Here is a 17,386-nt window from a genome sequence, read left to right as displayed (position 1 = left end):
ATATATTTGCCACATCTTCTTCATCCATTCATCTGTCGATAGACACTTAGGTTGCTTCCATATGCTGGATATTCTAAATAGAGCTGCAATGAACATTGTGGTACATGACTCTTTTTTGAATTATGGTTTTCTCAGGGTATATACCCAGAAGTGTGATTGCTGGGTAATACGGTAGTTCTATTTTTACTTTTTTAAGGAACCTCCATACGGTTCTCCATACTGGCTGTATCAATTTACATTCCCACCAACAGTGCAGGAGTGTTCCCCTTTCTCTACACCCTCTCCAGCATTTGTTGTTTCTACATTTTTTTGATGATGGCCATTCTGACCAGTGTGAGATGATATCTCATTGTAGGTTTGATTTGCATTTCTCTAATGATTAATGATGTTGAGCTTCTTTCATGTGTTTGTTGGCAATCTGTACATCTTCTTTGGACAAATGTCTATTAACATCTGCTGCCCATTTTTGGATTCGGTTGTTTGTTTTTTTGATATTGAGCTGCATGAGCTTCTTGTAAATTTTGGAGATTAATCCTCTGTCAGCTGCTTCATTTACAAATATATTCTCCCATTCTGAGGGTTGTCTTTTCACCTCGTTTATGGTTTCCTTTGTTGTGCAAAAGCTTTTAAGTTTCATTAGGTCCCATTTGTTTATTTTTGTTTTTAACTCCATTTCTCTAGGAGGTGGGTCAAAAAGGATCTTGCTGTGATTTATGTCATAAAGTGTTCTACCTATGATTTCCTCTAGGAGTTTGATAGTGTCTCTCTGGCTGTACATTTAGATCTTTAATCCATTTTGAGTTTACTTTTGTGTATGGTTTTAGGCAGTGTTCTAATTTCATTCTTTTACATGTAGCTGTCCAGTTTTCCCAGCACCACTTATTGAAGAGGCTGTCCTTTCTCCATTGTATATTCCTGCCTCCTTTATCAAAGATAAGGTGACCATATGTGCATGGGTTTATCTCTGGGCTCTCTATCCTGTTCTATTGATCTATATTTCTGTTTTTGTGCCAGTACCATACTGTCTTGATTACTGTAGCTTTGAGGTATAGTCTGAAGTCCAGGAGCCTGATTCCTCCAGCTCCATTTTTCTTTCTAAAGATTGCTTTGGCAATTCGGGGTCTTTTGTGTTTCCATACAAATTGTGAATTTTTTTGTTCTAGTTCTGTGAAAAATGCCATTGGTAATTTGATAGGGATTGCACTGAAGGTGTAGATTTCTTTGGGTAGTATAGTCATTTTCACAATGTTGATTCTTCCAGTCCACAAACATGGTATACCTTGCCACCTATTTGTATCATCTTTAATTTCTTTCATCAGTGTCTTATAATTTTCTGCATACAGGTCTTTTGTCTCCTTAGTTAGGTTTATTCCTAGGTATTTTATTCTTTTTGTTGCAATGGTAAATGGGAGTGTTTTCTTAATTTCACTTTCAGATTTTTCATCATTACTGCACAGGAATGCAAGAGATTTCTGTGCATTAATTTTGTATCCTCTTACTTTACCAAATTCATTGATTAGCTCCAGTAGTTTTCTGGTAGCATCTTTAGGATTCTCTATGTATAGTATCATGTCATCTGCAAACAGTGACAGCTTTACTTCTTCTTTTCCGATTTAGACTCCTTTTATTTCGTTTTCTTCACTGATTGCTGTGGCTAAGACTTCCAAAACTATGTTGAATAACAGTGGTGAGAGTGGGCAACCTTGTCTTATTCCTGATCTTAGTGGAAATGGTTTCAGTTTCTCACCATTGAGGACGATGTTGGCTGTGGGATTGTCATATATGGCCTTTATTATGTTGAGGTAAGTCCTCTCTATGCCCACTTTCCAGAGGGTTTTTATCATAAACAGGTGTTGAATTCTGTCAAAACCTTTCTCTGCATCTACTGAGATGATCATATGATTTTTCTCCTTCAATTTGTTAATATGGTGTATCACATTGAGTAATTTGCGTATATTGAAGAATCCTGGCATTCCTGGGATAAACCCCACTTGATCATGGTGTATGATCCTTTTAATGTGCTGTTGGATTCTGTTTGCTAGTATTTTCTTGAGGATTTTGCATCTATGTTCAACAGTGATATTGGCCTGTAGTTTTCTTTGTGACATCTGTGTCTGGTTTTCGTGTCAGAGTGATGGTGGCCTTGTAGAATGAGTTTGAGAGTGTTTCTCCCTCTGTTATATTTTGGAAGAATTTGAGAAGTATAAATGTTAGCTTTTCTCTAAATGTTTGATAGAATTCGCCTGTGAAGCCATCTGGTCCTGGGCTTTCGTTTGTTGGAAGATTTTTAATCACAGTTTCAATTTCCGTGCTTATGACTGGTCTGTCCATATTTTTTATTTCTTCCTGGTTCATTCTCAGAAGGTTGTGCATTTCTAAGGATTTGTCCATTTCTTCCAGGTTGTCCATTTTATTGGCATACAGCTGCTTGTAGTAATCTCTCATGATCCTTTGTATTCCTGCAGTGTCAGTTGTTACTTATCCGTTTTCATTTGTAATTTTATTGATTTGAGTCTTCTCCCTTTTTTTCTTGATGAGTCTGTCTAATGGTTTATCAATTTTGTTTATCTTCTCAAAGAACCAGCTTTTATTGATCTTTGCTATCGTTTCCTTCATTTCTTTTTCATTTATTTCTAATCTGATCTTTATGATTTATTTCCCTCTGCTAACATTGGGGCTTTTTTTGTTCTTCTTTCTCTAATTTCTTTAGCTATAAGGTTAGGTTGTTTATTTGAGATGTTTCTTGTTTCTTAAGGTAGGATTGTATTGCTATAAACTTCCCTCTTAGAACTGCTTTTGCTGCATCCCATAGGTTTTGAGTCACTGTGATTTCACTGTCATTTGTTTCTAGGTATTTTTTGATTTCCTCTTTGATTTATTCAGTGATCTCTTAGTTATTAAGTAGTGTATTGTTTAGCCTCCACGTGTTTGCACTTTTTACAGATTTTTTCCTGTAATTGATATCCAGTCTCATAGCATTGTGGTCAGAAAAGATACTGGATACAACTTCAATTTTCTTACATTTACCAAGGCTTGGTTTGTGACCCAAGATATTATCTATCCTGGAGAATGTTCCATGAGCACTTGAGAAGAAAGTGTATTCTGTTGCTTTTGGATGGAATGTCCTATAAATTTCAATTAAGTCCATCTTGTTTAATGTATCAATTAAAGCTTGTGTTTCCTTGTTTATTTTCATTTTGGATGATCTGTCCATTGATGAAAGTGGGGTGTTAAAGTCCCCTACTATGATTGTGTTACTGTTGATGTCCCCTTTTATGGCTGTTAATATTTGCCTTATGTATTGAGGTGCTCCTATGTTGGGTGCATAAATAGTTACAATTGTTATATCTTCTTCTTGGATTGATCCCTTGATTATTATGTAGTGTCCTTCATTGGCTCTTATAATAGTCTTTGTTTTAAAGTCTATTTTGTCTGATATGAGGATTGCTAATCCAGCTTTCTTTTGATTTCCATTTGCATGGAATATCTTTTTCCATCCCCTCACTTTCAGTCTGTATGTGTCCCTAGGTCTGAAGTGGGTCTCTGGTAGACAGCATATATATGGGTCTTTTTTTTGTATCCATTCAGCCAGTCTATGTTTTTTGGTTGGATCATTTAATCCATCTACATTTAAGGTAATTATCAATATATATGTTTCTATTACCATTTTCTTAATTGTTTTGGGTTTGTTATTGTACGTCTTTTCCTTCTCTTGTGTTTCCTGCCTAGAGAAGTTCCTTTAGCATTTGTTTTAAAGCTGGTTTGGTGGTAATACATTTTCTTACCTTTTGCTTGTCTGTAAAGGTTTTAATTTCTCCATCAAATCTGAATGAGATCCTTGCTGGGTAGAGAAATCTTGGTTGTAGGTTTTTCTCTTTCATCACTTTAAAATGTCCTGCCACTCCCTTCTGGCTTGCAGAGTGCTGAAACAGCAGCTGTTAACCTTATGAAGATTGCCTTGTATGTTGTTTGTTGTTTTTCCCTTGCTGCTTTTAATATTTTTTCTTTGTATTTAATTTTTTATAGTTTGATTAATGTGTCTTGGCCTGTTTCTCCTTGGATTTTTCCTGTATGGGACTCTCTGTGCTTCCTGGACTTGATTAACTATTTCCTATTAGGGAAGTTTTCAATTATAATCTCTTCAAATATTTTCTCAATCCCTTTCTTTTTCTCTTCTTCTTCTGGGACCCCTATAATTCGATTGTTGGTGCATTTAATGTTCTCCCAGAGGTCTGTGAGACTGTCCTCAATTCTTTTCATTCTTTTTTCTTTATTCAGCTCTTTAGTAGTTATTTTCACTACTTTATCTTCCAGGTCACTTATCCATTCTTCTGCCTCAGTTATTCTGCCATTGATTCCTTCTAGAGTATTTTTAATTTCATTTATTGTGTTCTTCATCACTGTTTGTTTGCTCTTTAGTTCTTCTAGGTCCTTGTTAAACGTTTCTTGTATTTCCTCCATTCTATTTCCATGATTTTGGATCATCTTTACTACCATTATTCTGAATTCTTTTTCAGGTAGACTGCTTATTTCCTCTTCATTTGTTAGGTCTGGTGGGTTTTTACCTTGCTCCTTCATCTGCTGTGTGTTTCTCTGTCTTCTCATTTTGCTTAACTTACTGTGTTTGGAGTCTCCTTTTCGCAGGCTGCAGGTTCGTAGTTCCCATTGTTTTTGGTGTCTACCCCCAGTGGCTAAGGTTGGTTCAGTGGGTTGTGCTTCCTGGAGGAAGAGACTAGTGCCTGTGCTCTGGTGGATGAGGCTGGATCTTCTCTTTCTGGTGGGCAGGTCCACATCTGGTGGTGTGTTCTGGGGTGTCTGTGACCTTATTATGAATTTAGGCAGCCTCTCTGTTAATGGGTGGGGCTGTGTTCCTGTCTTGCTAGTTTTTTGGCATAGGGTGTCCAGCACTATAGCTTACTGGTCGTTGAGTGGAGCTAGGTCTTGCCGTTGAGATTGAGATCTCTGGGAGATTTTCACCGTTTGATATTACGTGGAGCTGGGAGGTCTCTGGTGGACCAATGTGTTGAACTTGGCTCTCCCACCTCAGAAGCACATCCCTGACGCCTGGCTGGAGCACCAAGATCCTGTCATCCACATGGCTCAGATTAAAAGGGAGAAAAAAAGAAAGAAAGATGATGAAATGAAATGAAATAAAATAAAATGAAATGAAATAAAATAAAATGAAATAAAATAATATAAAATAAATTTATTAAAATAAAAAATAATTATCAAAAAAGATTTAAAAAGTAATAAAAAAAAGAAAGAAGGGAGCAACCAAACCAAACCAAAAAACAAATCCACCAATGATAACAAGTGCTAAAAACTATACTTAAAAAAAAAGGGACAGACAGAACCCTAGGACAAATGGTAAAAAGAAAGCTATACAGACAAAATCACACACAGAAGCATATGCATACACACTCACACACACACACACACACAAAATATATATATATATATATATATATATATCGCGGCTCCCAAAGTCCACCTCCTCAATTTGGGATGATTTGTTGTCTATTCAGGTATTCCACAGATGCAGGGTACATCAAGTTGATTGTGGAGATTTAATCCGTTGCTCCTGAGGCTGCTGGGAGAAATTTCCCTTTCTCTTCTTTGTTCACACTGCTCCTGTGGTTCAGCTTTGGATTTGGCCCCGCCTCTGCATGTAGGTTGCCTGAGGGTGCCTGTTCCCCGTTCAGACAGGACAGGGTTAAAGGAGCAGCTGATTCAGGGTCTCTGGCTCACTCAGGCTGGGGGGAGGGAGGCGTATGGAGGCAGAGGCCAACATGACTTTGCACCAGCCTGAGACGTGCTGTGTGTTCTCCCAGGGAAGCTGTCCCTTGATCACAGGACCCTGGCAGTGGCTTGCTGCACAGGTGTGCTTGCACACAGGCTTCTTGGGGGCTGCAGCAGCAGCCTTAGCATCTCATCCCCGTCTCTGGGTTCCGCACTTTTAGCCGCGGGTCGCGCCCGTCTCTGGAGCTCCTTTAAGCGGCGCTCTTAATTCCCTCTCCTCGCGTACCAGGAAACCAAGAGGCAAGAAAAAGTCTCTTGCCTCTTAGGCAGGTCCAGACCTTTTCCAGGACTCCCTCCCGGCTAGCCATGGCACACTAGCCCCCTTCAGGCTGTGTTCACACAGCCAACCCCAGTCCTCTCCCTGGGATCCGACCGAAGCCGGAGCCTCAGCTCTCAACTCCCACCCATCCCGGGTTGAGCAGACAAGCTTCTTGGGCTGGTGAGTGCTGGTTGGCACCGATCCTCTGTGCGGGAATGTCCCCGCTTTGCCCTCTGCACCCCTGTTGCTGTGCTCTCCTCTGTGGCTCCAAAGCTTCCCCCCTCCGCCACCCACAGTCTCCGCCCACGAAGGGGCTTCTAGTGTGTGGAAACCTTTCCTCCTTCACAGCTCCCTCCCGCTGTGCAGGTCCCATCCCTATTCTTTTGTCTCTGTTTCTTCTTTTTTCTTTTGCCCTACCCAGGTACGTGGGGGAGTTTCTTGCCTTTTGGGAGGTCTGAGGTCTTCTGCCAGCATTCAGTAGGTGTTCTGTAGGAGCTGTTCCACATGTAGATGTATTTCTGATGTATTTGTGGGGAGGAACGTGATCTCCACGTCTTATTCTTCCACAATCTTAAAGTTCCTCTCTACTGTCATTTTAATAGCATTAAGGGAGCAAGACTGTTTGTTCAGTCTATCATAGAGAAGTATTTTTATATCACTTATCACTATGTGAAAATATTTACTTTTCACATATCACTATGTGAAAATATTTACTATGTGAAAATATTTAGTTTATCTCCTCAGCTACTCCACCCTATCCCCCCCAACACACACACACACACACACACACACACACACACACACACACACACACACAGCAGAATCCTGTCTTTTCCACTACCCTTAACACAACATCTAGCATACAGTAGATGCTAATAGAAAACTATGTTTAAAATCATAGGAGAGTCTTGGCAACAATTTTTGGATATGGCACCTAAAGCAAAAGCAAAAAAATCAAAAATAAACAAGTATGACTATATCAAACATACAAGCTTCTGCACAATCAAGGAAATGATCAACAATGAAAATGCGACCAATGCAATGGGAGAAAATATTTGCAGATCATATATCTGATAAGAGGTTAATATCCAAAATACTGTATATAAAGAATTCGTATAATTCAATAGCAAAAAACCCCCCAAATAATCCAATTTAAAAATGGGCAAAGGATTTTCCAAATAAGACATTCAAATGATCAACAGGTACATGAAAAGGTGTTCAACCTCACAAATCATTAGGGAAATAGAAATCAAGACCACAAGGAGGGGGGATTCCCTGGCGGCGCAGTGGTTGAGAGTCCGCCTGCCGATGCAGGGGACACGGGTTCGTGCCCCGGTCCGGGAAGATCCCACATGCCACAGAGCAGCTGGGCCCGTGAGCTATGGCCACTGAGCCTGCATGTCCGGAGCCTGTGCTTTGCAACGGGAGAGGCCACAACAGTGAGAGGCCCGCATACTGCGAGAAAAAAAAAAAAACCCACAAGGAGACATCACGTCACACAGGTCACAATGGCCACCATCCAAAAGACAAGAAAGAACAAATGCTGGTGAGGATGTGGAGGAAAGGAAACCCTTGTGCACTGCTGGTGGGAATGTAAATTGGTATAGCCACTATGGAAAATAGTATGGAGGTTCCTAAAAAAATTAAAAATAAAACTACCATATGATCCATCGATCCCATTTCTGGGTATATATCCAAAGGAAATTAAATTGCTATGTCAGAGCAATATCTGCACCCTCATGTTCATGCAGCATTATTTACAATTTCCAAGATATATTAATAACCTAAGTGTCCATCAATGCATGATTGGATAAAGATGTGGTATATATACAATGGAATACTATACAGCCATAAAAAAGAAGGAAATTCTGCCACTTGTGACAACATGGATGGACTTTATGAGCAGTATAAATGAAATAAGTCAGAAAGAGAGACAAGCACTACATGATCTCACTTACATGTGGAAGCTTAAAAGAAGAAAACAAAAAAACTAAAAACACCAAGCTCACAAAAAAAGATCAGATTTGTGGTTACTAGAAGCAGGGGATGGGGGAATTGAATGAAGGTCAAGAAGCACAAACTTCCAGTTTTAAGATAAATAAGTACTGACGATATGACATACAACATAATGACTATAGTTAACACTGCTGGAAAGTATATTTGAAAGTTGCTAAGAGAGTAAATCCTAAAAGTTCTCATCACAAAGAAAAAAACTTTTTCTTCCTCTTTTTTCTTGTATCTATATGAGATGATATATGTTAAGTAAATTTACTGTGGTAATCTTTCACAATATATGCATGAAGTCATTATGCTGTATACCTTAAACTTACACAGTGCTATATATCAATTACATCTCAACAAAACTGAAAGAAAAAAATAAATTAAAGATAAAGTCCCCCCCACCCCCCGACCAAAAACACAGGAGAAATTCCCACCACAAAAAAGACACAGCATGGTAGACTCATTTTGGTCAGCTCAACCTCACCTACTCCTTTCTCCTACTAAGAGATTCTCATTATATTAAGTGGTACCCAGATCCAGGCTATGTTAATCAGAATCTATCCACAGAATTTTTTAAAATCAAGCTACAAAGCTCTTTTTCTTCTTTGATCAAAAAAACATAAATATAAATGAGGAAGTACAGGTGACCACATTATCCGCCACATAATAAAAATCCGAGAAAAGAAAATCAGACCTGTCCTAAAGAAACAGTCATGAAAAGTAAAAAAGAAAATCTCCCAACAACATTCAAGTATCTGATTTCATTTGCATATAGTCTCCAGAGAAGTGATGGTTCCAATCTTCCCAACATTTGGTTGTTAAGCTCTTCCTTTTATGTGTGTAAGCTACTCAGTCCCTTATTCTGTCAATTTATATCCCCTTTTTGTTTAAGCTAGGTCAGGGTGGGTATTTGCTTGTGCTAAGGTATATATTCTTTATAATGAAGCATACTCAATTCCTAACGAACACATGCAAATTCCCATTTTATATTGTTTACATTTATTTACCAGAAATAAATGCAATTTTTCATTTATTTAGATTCCATTACATGAAACAGAATATAATTTCTTTCTAGTTCCCATCTTTCTAAATACCCTTAGTTAAGCCACAGACTGCTGCTACTGCCAATCAACACCTGCTGGAAGGATTTTATGTAGGTAGAAATAATCACTGTTTTCTCCTCCAAATCCCATATGTGAAGAGGGGAAGATTCACTAGAAGAAAAAATAACCAATGTAATTGTTCCCTTTTAAAATGAAACTGTACTTTCTCATGATCTTAACATTCAGCTTTTGTTAATACAAACTGGCCATTGCCAGTAAGTTGTATTATAAGGAATTTGTTCTTTCCTTGAATTGAAAAAGGGGAACCTGTTAGAAGTGGTAGCTTGCAGATGTTTCTTATTGAATAAAACTGGATGGACTGAGTAATCCTACCCTATTATTTTTAAACATTTCTAGATCTTTTTCAATGCAACTGACAGAGCACCATTTAAAACAAAATTTTTAAAGTTCAGGGGCCACTTACTGCTTCCAGTTGTTTCTTCTTCTGCACTAGTAACTCCAACATGAGGTTGACATTGGCCAAATCAAGATTATCTTGGTCAGTTCCCAACAAATCCTGAAATATTTGCCACCTGTGGCCATTCTAAAAACAAAGAAAAGAAGAAACACAACAACTTCCTAAGACAATTGTTTCAGAGAGTCAAAAATAAATGTTTGCTACTTCCTAATATGCTTATTAGATAACATATCAAAAATAAACTATGACATTCCAACCTATTCCTTCCCCAGCTAGTGGCTCCCCAATGCCTTCTAATTATAATTTAATCACTATTTCTCCCCTAAATAAATTTAAACAATGGATATGAAAGGCATATTTAAGACATGTTAAGTCAGCATCTCTAAAGGTATAATTCTCTTCAAAATAAGTGCCTGGATTTTAATTACTTGTCTAACCATATTTGCAACTTTGTATTTGGTAAGGTATTAATTTAAGCTCATTTGCTTCAATAATTTGGGCTAATCCTCTTAAACTGAGAGTCTTTTTTTTCAAATTACCACCCATAGTTTCACCCTGCCATATAATTCTTCAAATGTAATGTATTAGAAGCCAACTCTGGCTCTATGTAATCTCACCAGACCTTTCAAAAGATAAGAGTAAATTTTAGACAATGCAGGTAAGAAAGTTCTTTATTGAATAGAATAATCTTAAATCTCCTTTAAGAAAAATCAATAATATGCTAAGCTTTAATACCTAATTAATATTAAACCAATAAAAACAGCAAATTGAGATTTATTAAAAATAGTAGTAAGAGTTGAAACATACGGTGCTACTCACTGAGTGGTCCAATTTGAACCTCTTTTCCTCAAATCTTTGCTTCTGTTTGAGAATGAGCTCATTCACTGAAAACAGAAACAAAACAAAAAGCACACAAAATCTATATTTTTATTAAATGTATCGTCCAATTGTTCTGTTTAGATGGATTCTATTTAACTTTAAAAAGTCCCAAACCTTAAAAAATGCTAAGCAGAAAATGCTAAGTTTTTATTTTATTTCAAATTAGAAGCAGTTTTGCCGCAGCTACTACTACTACAACTACTATTATTACCACTACTATTACTACGAGAGGAGAATTCTTCAGAATATGTACTTTCTCTTACATGTCTCAATGATGACACTATCAGCACTTGGAGAAAGACAAGTCTTCACTGTATGAGATCGTCCCATGCTCTACAGGGTAACTGGCCGATTCTATGAGGTAGGCACTAAAGATTTTTATTTGTTGTTCTTTTTGTTTGTGACTTTTCCATAAATATCATGGCAAACACTGTCAGTTACCTATTCATAAACCATTCTAACCTTTTTTAAAAATAAAAATAGGATTTTTTTCCAAATGTCAGAATGCCAACTGTCACATACTTTCAGAGAGGCTAGATCCTTCACTGGCCCCATGGTATGAATCTTGACTAACCTAAGCCAATCTAGTCACACACTCTTGCCAGCAATTGATGGAGGGTTAACTATGTGACCTAATTTTGACCAATGAAGGGTATGCTGTCTTTCAGAAGACAAGGATAGAAGAAAACAAGTTCTTTTTCTCCCTTCATTAAGGGATGATATCTGGAACTGCTTAAAGCCATCTTGCAATCTTGAGGGGAGCTAGCCAAAGAACCAACACATCTGCTGGAGACAGAAGGCCAGAAAGATGGAAAGAACTTGATAATATCACTGAGATACCAACTTAACTAATTCTAAAAATTCTTTTTGTATAAATCAATACATTTTCCTTAATGTTCAAACCACTTTTAATTGGATTCTTTTGTGTTTAACACCCAATTGATAAAAAAAATAAACTGATAAAGAAAAGGACAACTAGCACTAAGCTTGTTACCTTATTAGCCTTTAATTCCTAGACATTATCCTATGGGTTATTCTTCACATTTTAGAGATGAGGGAATATTAGAAAGAGCATAAGGAAGTTACTCATGGTGACATACAATACAAGACAGAGCTGGGAAACAAACCCAACTATCTAATACTTCCCACTATACCACAATCTACTACAAATATTTTCGAACAAATCAGAGAGGTTCCAGGGCCACACTAGGAGCCAAGCTTTAAAGATTAAGTAAGACTCAACCTAAGTAAGACTTAATTCAAGACTCAAGCAACTCAGAGTAGGAAGAGAAATATATGTGATGCAGCAGTTATAATATGATAATCAGTACTATCATTGAAATAGATTTTAAAAGAACAAAGGACAAGGATCAATTAAAATATTAACAAGCAGGCTTCACACAGAAGGTGACATTAGAACTGGGCCATAACAGGCACACAGGGACTTACTAAACAGGACGAAAAGTGGAAAAGAACTCACATTAAGGGTGTGTGGGGGGAATTCCCTGGCTGTCCAGTGGTTAAGACTCAGCGCTTTCACTGCCATGGGCCTGGGTTCAATCCCTGGTCAGTGAACTAAGATTCCACGGCCAAAAAAAATGGTGTGTGCGTGGAGGGGGTAAAGTCATAAAATAGCAGGATATAAGATGATTTAAAATCAATATAGCTGAAACACAGGATCAGAGTGATTTTGTCAGTGATTAACAGGGGCTAAGAACTAAGGCTGGAACTATAGACAGATCAGAGCCTGATTCTGAGGAGTCTGTTATCTCACAAGCAGTTATTATTATAATCCAGGGAAGATAAAGGAGAGAACTTGAAATAACGTAGTGGGAATAAAGAGGAGTATGTGAATAAGAATTTAATGTTTCAGTTACAGAATTAGCTATTTAAATAAAAATTGTAACTTAAATAATTGTAATACTTAAATATGTACACCACATTGGATTTTACCAAGAAATCTCATATACCACTGAACGTGAATATTCTATATCCATAATTATAATTCTCTGGATCCTTATAATAGCCATAGTACTAAGAACAAACAATGCCTTTCTACTGCTATAGCTTTCATTCTAGCAATTGTCTTTTCAGAGGCAGGATAGTATAGTAAAAGCACATACTCAAGCCAGACTGCTTAGGACCAAATCCCAATTCCGCCACTTACTGGCTGTAGAACTTTACACAAGTTACTTGACTTCTCTGTGCTTTAGTTTCCTCGCTGGAGGAATGAGGATGACAACAATTACCTATGTCATAGGACGGAGAATTAAATGAGTTAACTCACATAAAGCACCTGGGAAAGCACTTGGCAGTAGTAAGACGTTATGTGAGCTGCCTACATTTTTTTAAACAAGGATTTTAAATTTTGCGTGTACGTTACCTTTTACATTAAAGAATAAGAGGGTCATTCATTAGAGAGATAAAAATATTCAATTTACAAATTTTATACACAGAGAACACTAGAAAAGAGATTGCTGGGGGGTGGGGGGCAGGGGTTGGTAGCTGGAGAGAGATCATGCATCATGGAGGGACTGGGAGAGCTAAGCCTTGGCAAGAGTGTAGGAGAGCAACTGCAGAGGTGGGAGGAGAGACACCCCCTCACCCCACATGAGCCTTCCAGGATCAGGAGAGAGAAAGAGAGCTGTCAAGACCAAGGGGATAGAAAGGTGAAGAGTGAGAGTGAGCCTTTTTTGGGGGGGGCGGGGGTAGAGGAAGAAGAAAAACGAGGGACTTTACTGTAGTGCTTAGGGCATGAAAGGAAAAATCAAAATATCTGTCTTGACAAAAAAGCGCATGACTCTAATGACCAGAAAAACCTAATCCTACTTGAGTGTTTAGCTTCCAATTCTTTGCTTTCATTAAAAGTGAAGAAAGGAGTGGACTTGTTAACTAATAGGGTATTAAAAAAATTTTTTTGACTAAGTAAGTGCTTTTATTGAAGCACATAATTCAGAAGGAGATCAAAGAACTAAGTGATGTAGCAGGAACAAAGTTCCTTCAAACCCCATCAAATTATTTATGTAAGCAAAGTTTCTCATGACTTACCCTTTCAAAAATAAAAAGGAAAAATCTTAAACTTACACAATATTATATATATCTCAATTTTTTAAAAAGCTGTGATGATCCTAAATAAATAAATAAAAAGAATACAAATGAAACTGAGTCCTTGTCCTAGTAATAACCACAAATGGCAATGGAACTAATTGAGGACACCATCACACATTAAGCAGCCGATTTTCAATAAATTTTTATGTCTAATACTTTATAAAATTTGTAAATATTTATTTGATCAATTGCATGTCTAATAATTACAATAACAACTCAGATAAAACATTTAAGATTTTTAAAATACTTAATATAAAATTATGTTCAAAAGAAACTTCAAGGTCTATAAGTTCTATTTTCTGTTACAGAAAAGTATGACAGATAAATCAGTAAGAATTTCAAGCATGAAATATATTATACAAGGAAAAAGTTATGTGAGCAATATGCAATTTAAGAATAAGTTCAAAGAGACAAAGAATGAAATTTCCCATTGTTAATGAAAAGTATTTATTTTTGAATCAATGATAAGTATCAAATCACTATACTATTCAGATTCTACTGGATATATTTTAAAAAGAGATAAAGCTTATTTTTAAATAAACATATTTACAATACTCCTAAAATTATATCCTTTACAAACACTTAAATTATAAAGAAAAAATGTGGATGCTCATTTAAAATGTGGCATCAATGTGGGAAGAAGTACATTATTTTTCAGAATTTTTATATGGGTCACCCAAGCAAAAAGGTTTGAAGACCACTGCTACAGAAAATGGGTAGCCCAGCCCTCTATCCATGACTAAGGTAAACGTAAAGCATTAAAAGTGAAGGGTCCTAACCTAGCAATAAAAAAGGTGCAAGTCTACCTAGAACACTTCAGAATCATAGAACTTATACTTATTTCACCATGCTCAAGAGGAAATCTGAAATTACTTTTAAAAGGTTCAAGGTCTTTTTAATCCAACCAAGAACTACAGGCACTATACAAATCATGTAAATCAGACTAAAGCAATGGGAATAGTTTTTTCAGTTCAGAAAAAACAAATGATATTCCACTTTCAGAAATAGATCTCAGTAGCATCCTGAGTGCATGGGAACCGAAGGATTTGACCATCACTGTACAAAGCTAAAGACTGGAAAGGGTGATGGGCAGTAAAACAGAAATAGATATATCAGGATAAAATGTTATTTCTATGGCTGACATAAATAATCACACTGGAAGCTGCACTATAATTAAAAGATTTCAAATATGGGCATAAAACACACTCCAATTACCCAAAACCAAAAATTTTTATCCATATAAAGAGAAGGTTAAAAACACTTCTCTGGTGGTCCAGCAGTTAAGACTCCACGCTCCCAATGCAGGGGGCCCAGGTTCAATCCCTGGTCAGGGAACTAGATACTGCATGCCGCAACTAAGAGGCCACATGTCGCAACAAAGATCCCGTGTGCGGCAGTGAGGATCCCTTGTGCCACAGCTAAGATCTGGCACAGCCAAATAAATAAATAAATAAATTTTTTTTAAAAAAAACTGTATCATTGACAAGATAATTTCTAGCTTAGGAAATCAGTAATTATGACTTCACTATTCACTGAATATATACATTTGAGAATATATAAAGTATGAAATTACTTTACATCTTACTGCTGTATTTTCATATTCCTTCCATATCAGTATAATGGTGTTCTCTCTCTCTCTCTCTCTCTCTCTCTCGCTATCTCACTATTTAGAAATTCACATAACAGAATTTGGACTCATTAAATTGGGTAAATATCAATACCAAAATCTTCAGACCACTGGATTCCTTTCTGTATTTAACCATTCCAAAAGAAGAAGTAATTTTCGAAAGTTATGACAACTCATAGAAGAGTGATTCTAGATGCACAAAGCAGCATCAATCCATGTTTGTGAGTTCATGGACAAAGGGTTCTGCTTTGTGGGACTTTGGTTTCCATTTCACCTAACTTAGCTCATGAAGTCCAGTCCCACAGAGTATCATACCACTCAGTGTTTCTTCTTTTCCTAAGTTCATTCTCCTAGTTTGCCACAAGACTTTATCTACCTAGAAGAACTTGGTATTCCAACAGAAAATCTTCAAAATATTTCCTTCAGAGTTCATTTCTGCTATGCAATCATCTGATGATTTTCCTGTATGAAAATATATTGGATTGTACTGAAGAGTGAAAGAGAAAAAAGGACTGAAGCCAATGTAATTTTAGAGCAGAGATAAAAAAGGAAAGCCATGGCTGAAAAGGTTCCAATTCATGATGTATTATAAACCACCAAACAAATCAAACTGCAACCAAAGCACTGGCAAGTCAGAATCTAATACACAAGTAGACACCACATCCTTAACTCTGAGTGTGTTACTCTTTAGAATGAAGAATTATCCTTTCTGATATACATACCCAGTAGTGCCCTACTTCATGCCTACCCATACCTGAAAATTAATCTTTGGAAAATTAATCTTCATTTCCAAAAACTCAAACTAAAGATTTTCCACAATATCTTAGGCTTTTCAACATGTAGAATTTTTAGATTTTTCATAATTGGCCTCTGACTAGATACTATTCCCAATCACTTACCATTTACCTTAAGGGTTCCCTATTTGTGCCTCTCTTCTCCAGTCACCATTCCTCCCTCAAAAATTCCATATCCATTGTCTTTCTTTCCCCAGTTTTACTTTTCAATCGCCTCCCCAGGTCACAGACTCTCTTCCTCCATCTAGGAGTCCTCATATACAAGTTTTATCTCCCTTCCGCCTCTCCATTAACCTTTTCCTCCATTGCTTCTCACTTCTGCCCCAGAAGTAGAAACAACAGGAATGCACAACATGATATACAGACAGGTATCTGGAACTCTGGCATTCTCCTTTAGCCTCACATTCTGTCCAGCCATCAATGTAAGAATTTAAGAGTTGTACCAGTCAATTTTTTTTTTTAATGTAACTTAAATATAATATGATATGGTACATACGGTATAGAATCAACGTCACAACCCGGGGAAGACTGGGAAAAGCACCCTGCTGAGTAGGAGAGACTGCTTACCTCTAAGCTACGTTCTCTAAATAAATTAGTGCTAACACACCCTTTTGGGAACTAAATATTTTTAAAAATTAAAAATCATTCCAAAGACTCACCCAAGAAATTAGGATACAGATGGTCAATATTATCCACAACATAGTTACACTTGGGACATCTATTATTGTCCTCCAAACTCTGATGAATACACTTGTAGCTATAAACAAGAGAAAAAATAAAATAGCTTGATTAAATCAGTGATAAATTAATAAACTAGTCACAAAATAATGCCTATTAGTTTTCTATTCCTCATTTTCAACATAAGTTATCTAGCAGTTACCAAATTTATTTCAGCTTATACTTTTATATTAGAAGATACATAGGTCATTTATTAGATAATAGTATACAAAAGTTATTTTAAAATATTATTTAAAAATAAACTCAAATAACAAGCCTACTAGATATAAAATTTTAAAAGATATACTAACTTTTAAGTTTATGCAATTTAAACAGTATATAACAACACCAAGAAAAACAAATGCCTGTAATTTAGTTAAGCAAACAGACTATCTGTATCCTTGGAGTGCTGATACCCTCAATACAAAAAGAGCTCATTCAAATGAAAAGAAAATAAGAGAAGAACAGAAAAATCAGCAAGACAAAAATTAGTCATTAAGCATGGGAAATCATCACTTTCATTAGGATGAAAAATTGATTTAAAATTATATATTAGTTTTTACCAATCAGAATAGAAAAATAAAGAAAAAACTGTCAGAGTTAAAGAGTACATGTAGATATGAATAATTTCATGTACTGCTGCAGGAACTGCCATTTTCTAGAAGGCAAGTTGTATGGAAA

The 17,386-nt window shown here is 36.6% G+C and overlaps 1 protein-coding gene across 8 annotated transcripts in view; it reads right to left on the bottom strand.

The window, feature by feature from the left end:
• COP1 (COP1 E3 ubiquitin ligase) overlaps positions 1 to 17,386 on the bottom strand; it is a 278,313-nt gene that overhangs the window by 214,438 nt on the left and 46,489 nt on the right. For 7 of the 8 annotated variants that reach the window (XM_070043911.1, XM_060296028.2, XM_030875399.3 and 4 more), the window contains 3 exons: positions 16,648 to 16,745; positions 10,388 to 10,464; positions 9,587 to 9,706 (listed from right to left, as the gene is read on the bottom strand). In XM_070043911.1, the coding sequence (XP_069900012.1) occupies positions 9,587 to 9,706; positions 10,388 to 10,464; positions 16,648 to 16,745 (295 nt within the window). The remainder of the gene's footprint in view (positions 1 to 9,586; positions 9,707 to 10,387; positions 10,465 to 16,647; positions 16,746 to 17,386) is intronic. The other variant, XM_030875400.3, reaches the window with a different exon arrangement.

This window comes from Globicephala melas, chromosome 1, assembly GCF_963455315.2.
Source record: "Globicephala melas chromosome 1, mGloMel1.2, whole genome shotgun sequence".
In the NCBI taxonomy this organism is placed as follows: Eukaryota; Metazoa; Chordata; class Mammalia; order Artiodactyla; family Delphinidae; genus Globicephala; species Globicephala melas.
This window is presented reverse-complemented; position numbering and strand designations above follow the sequence as displayed.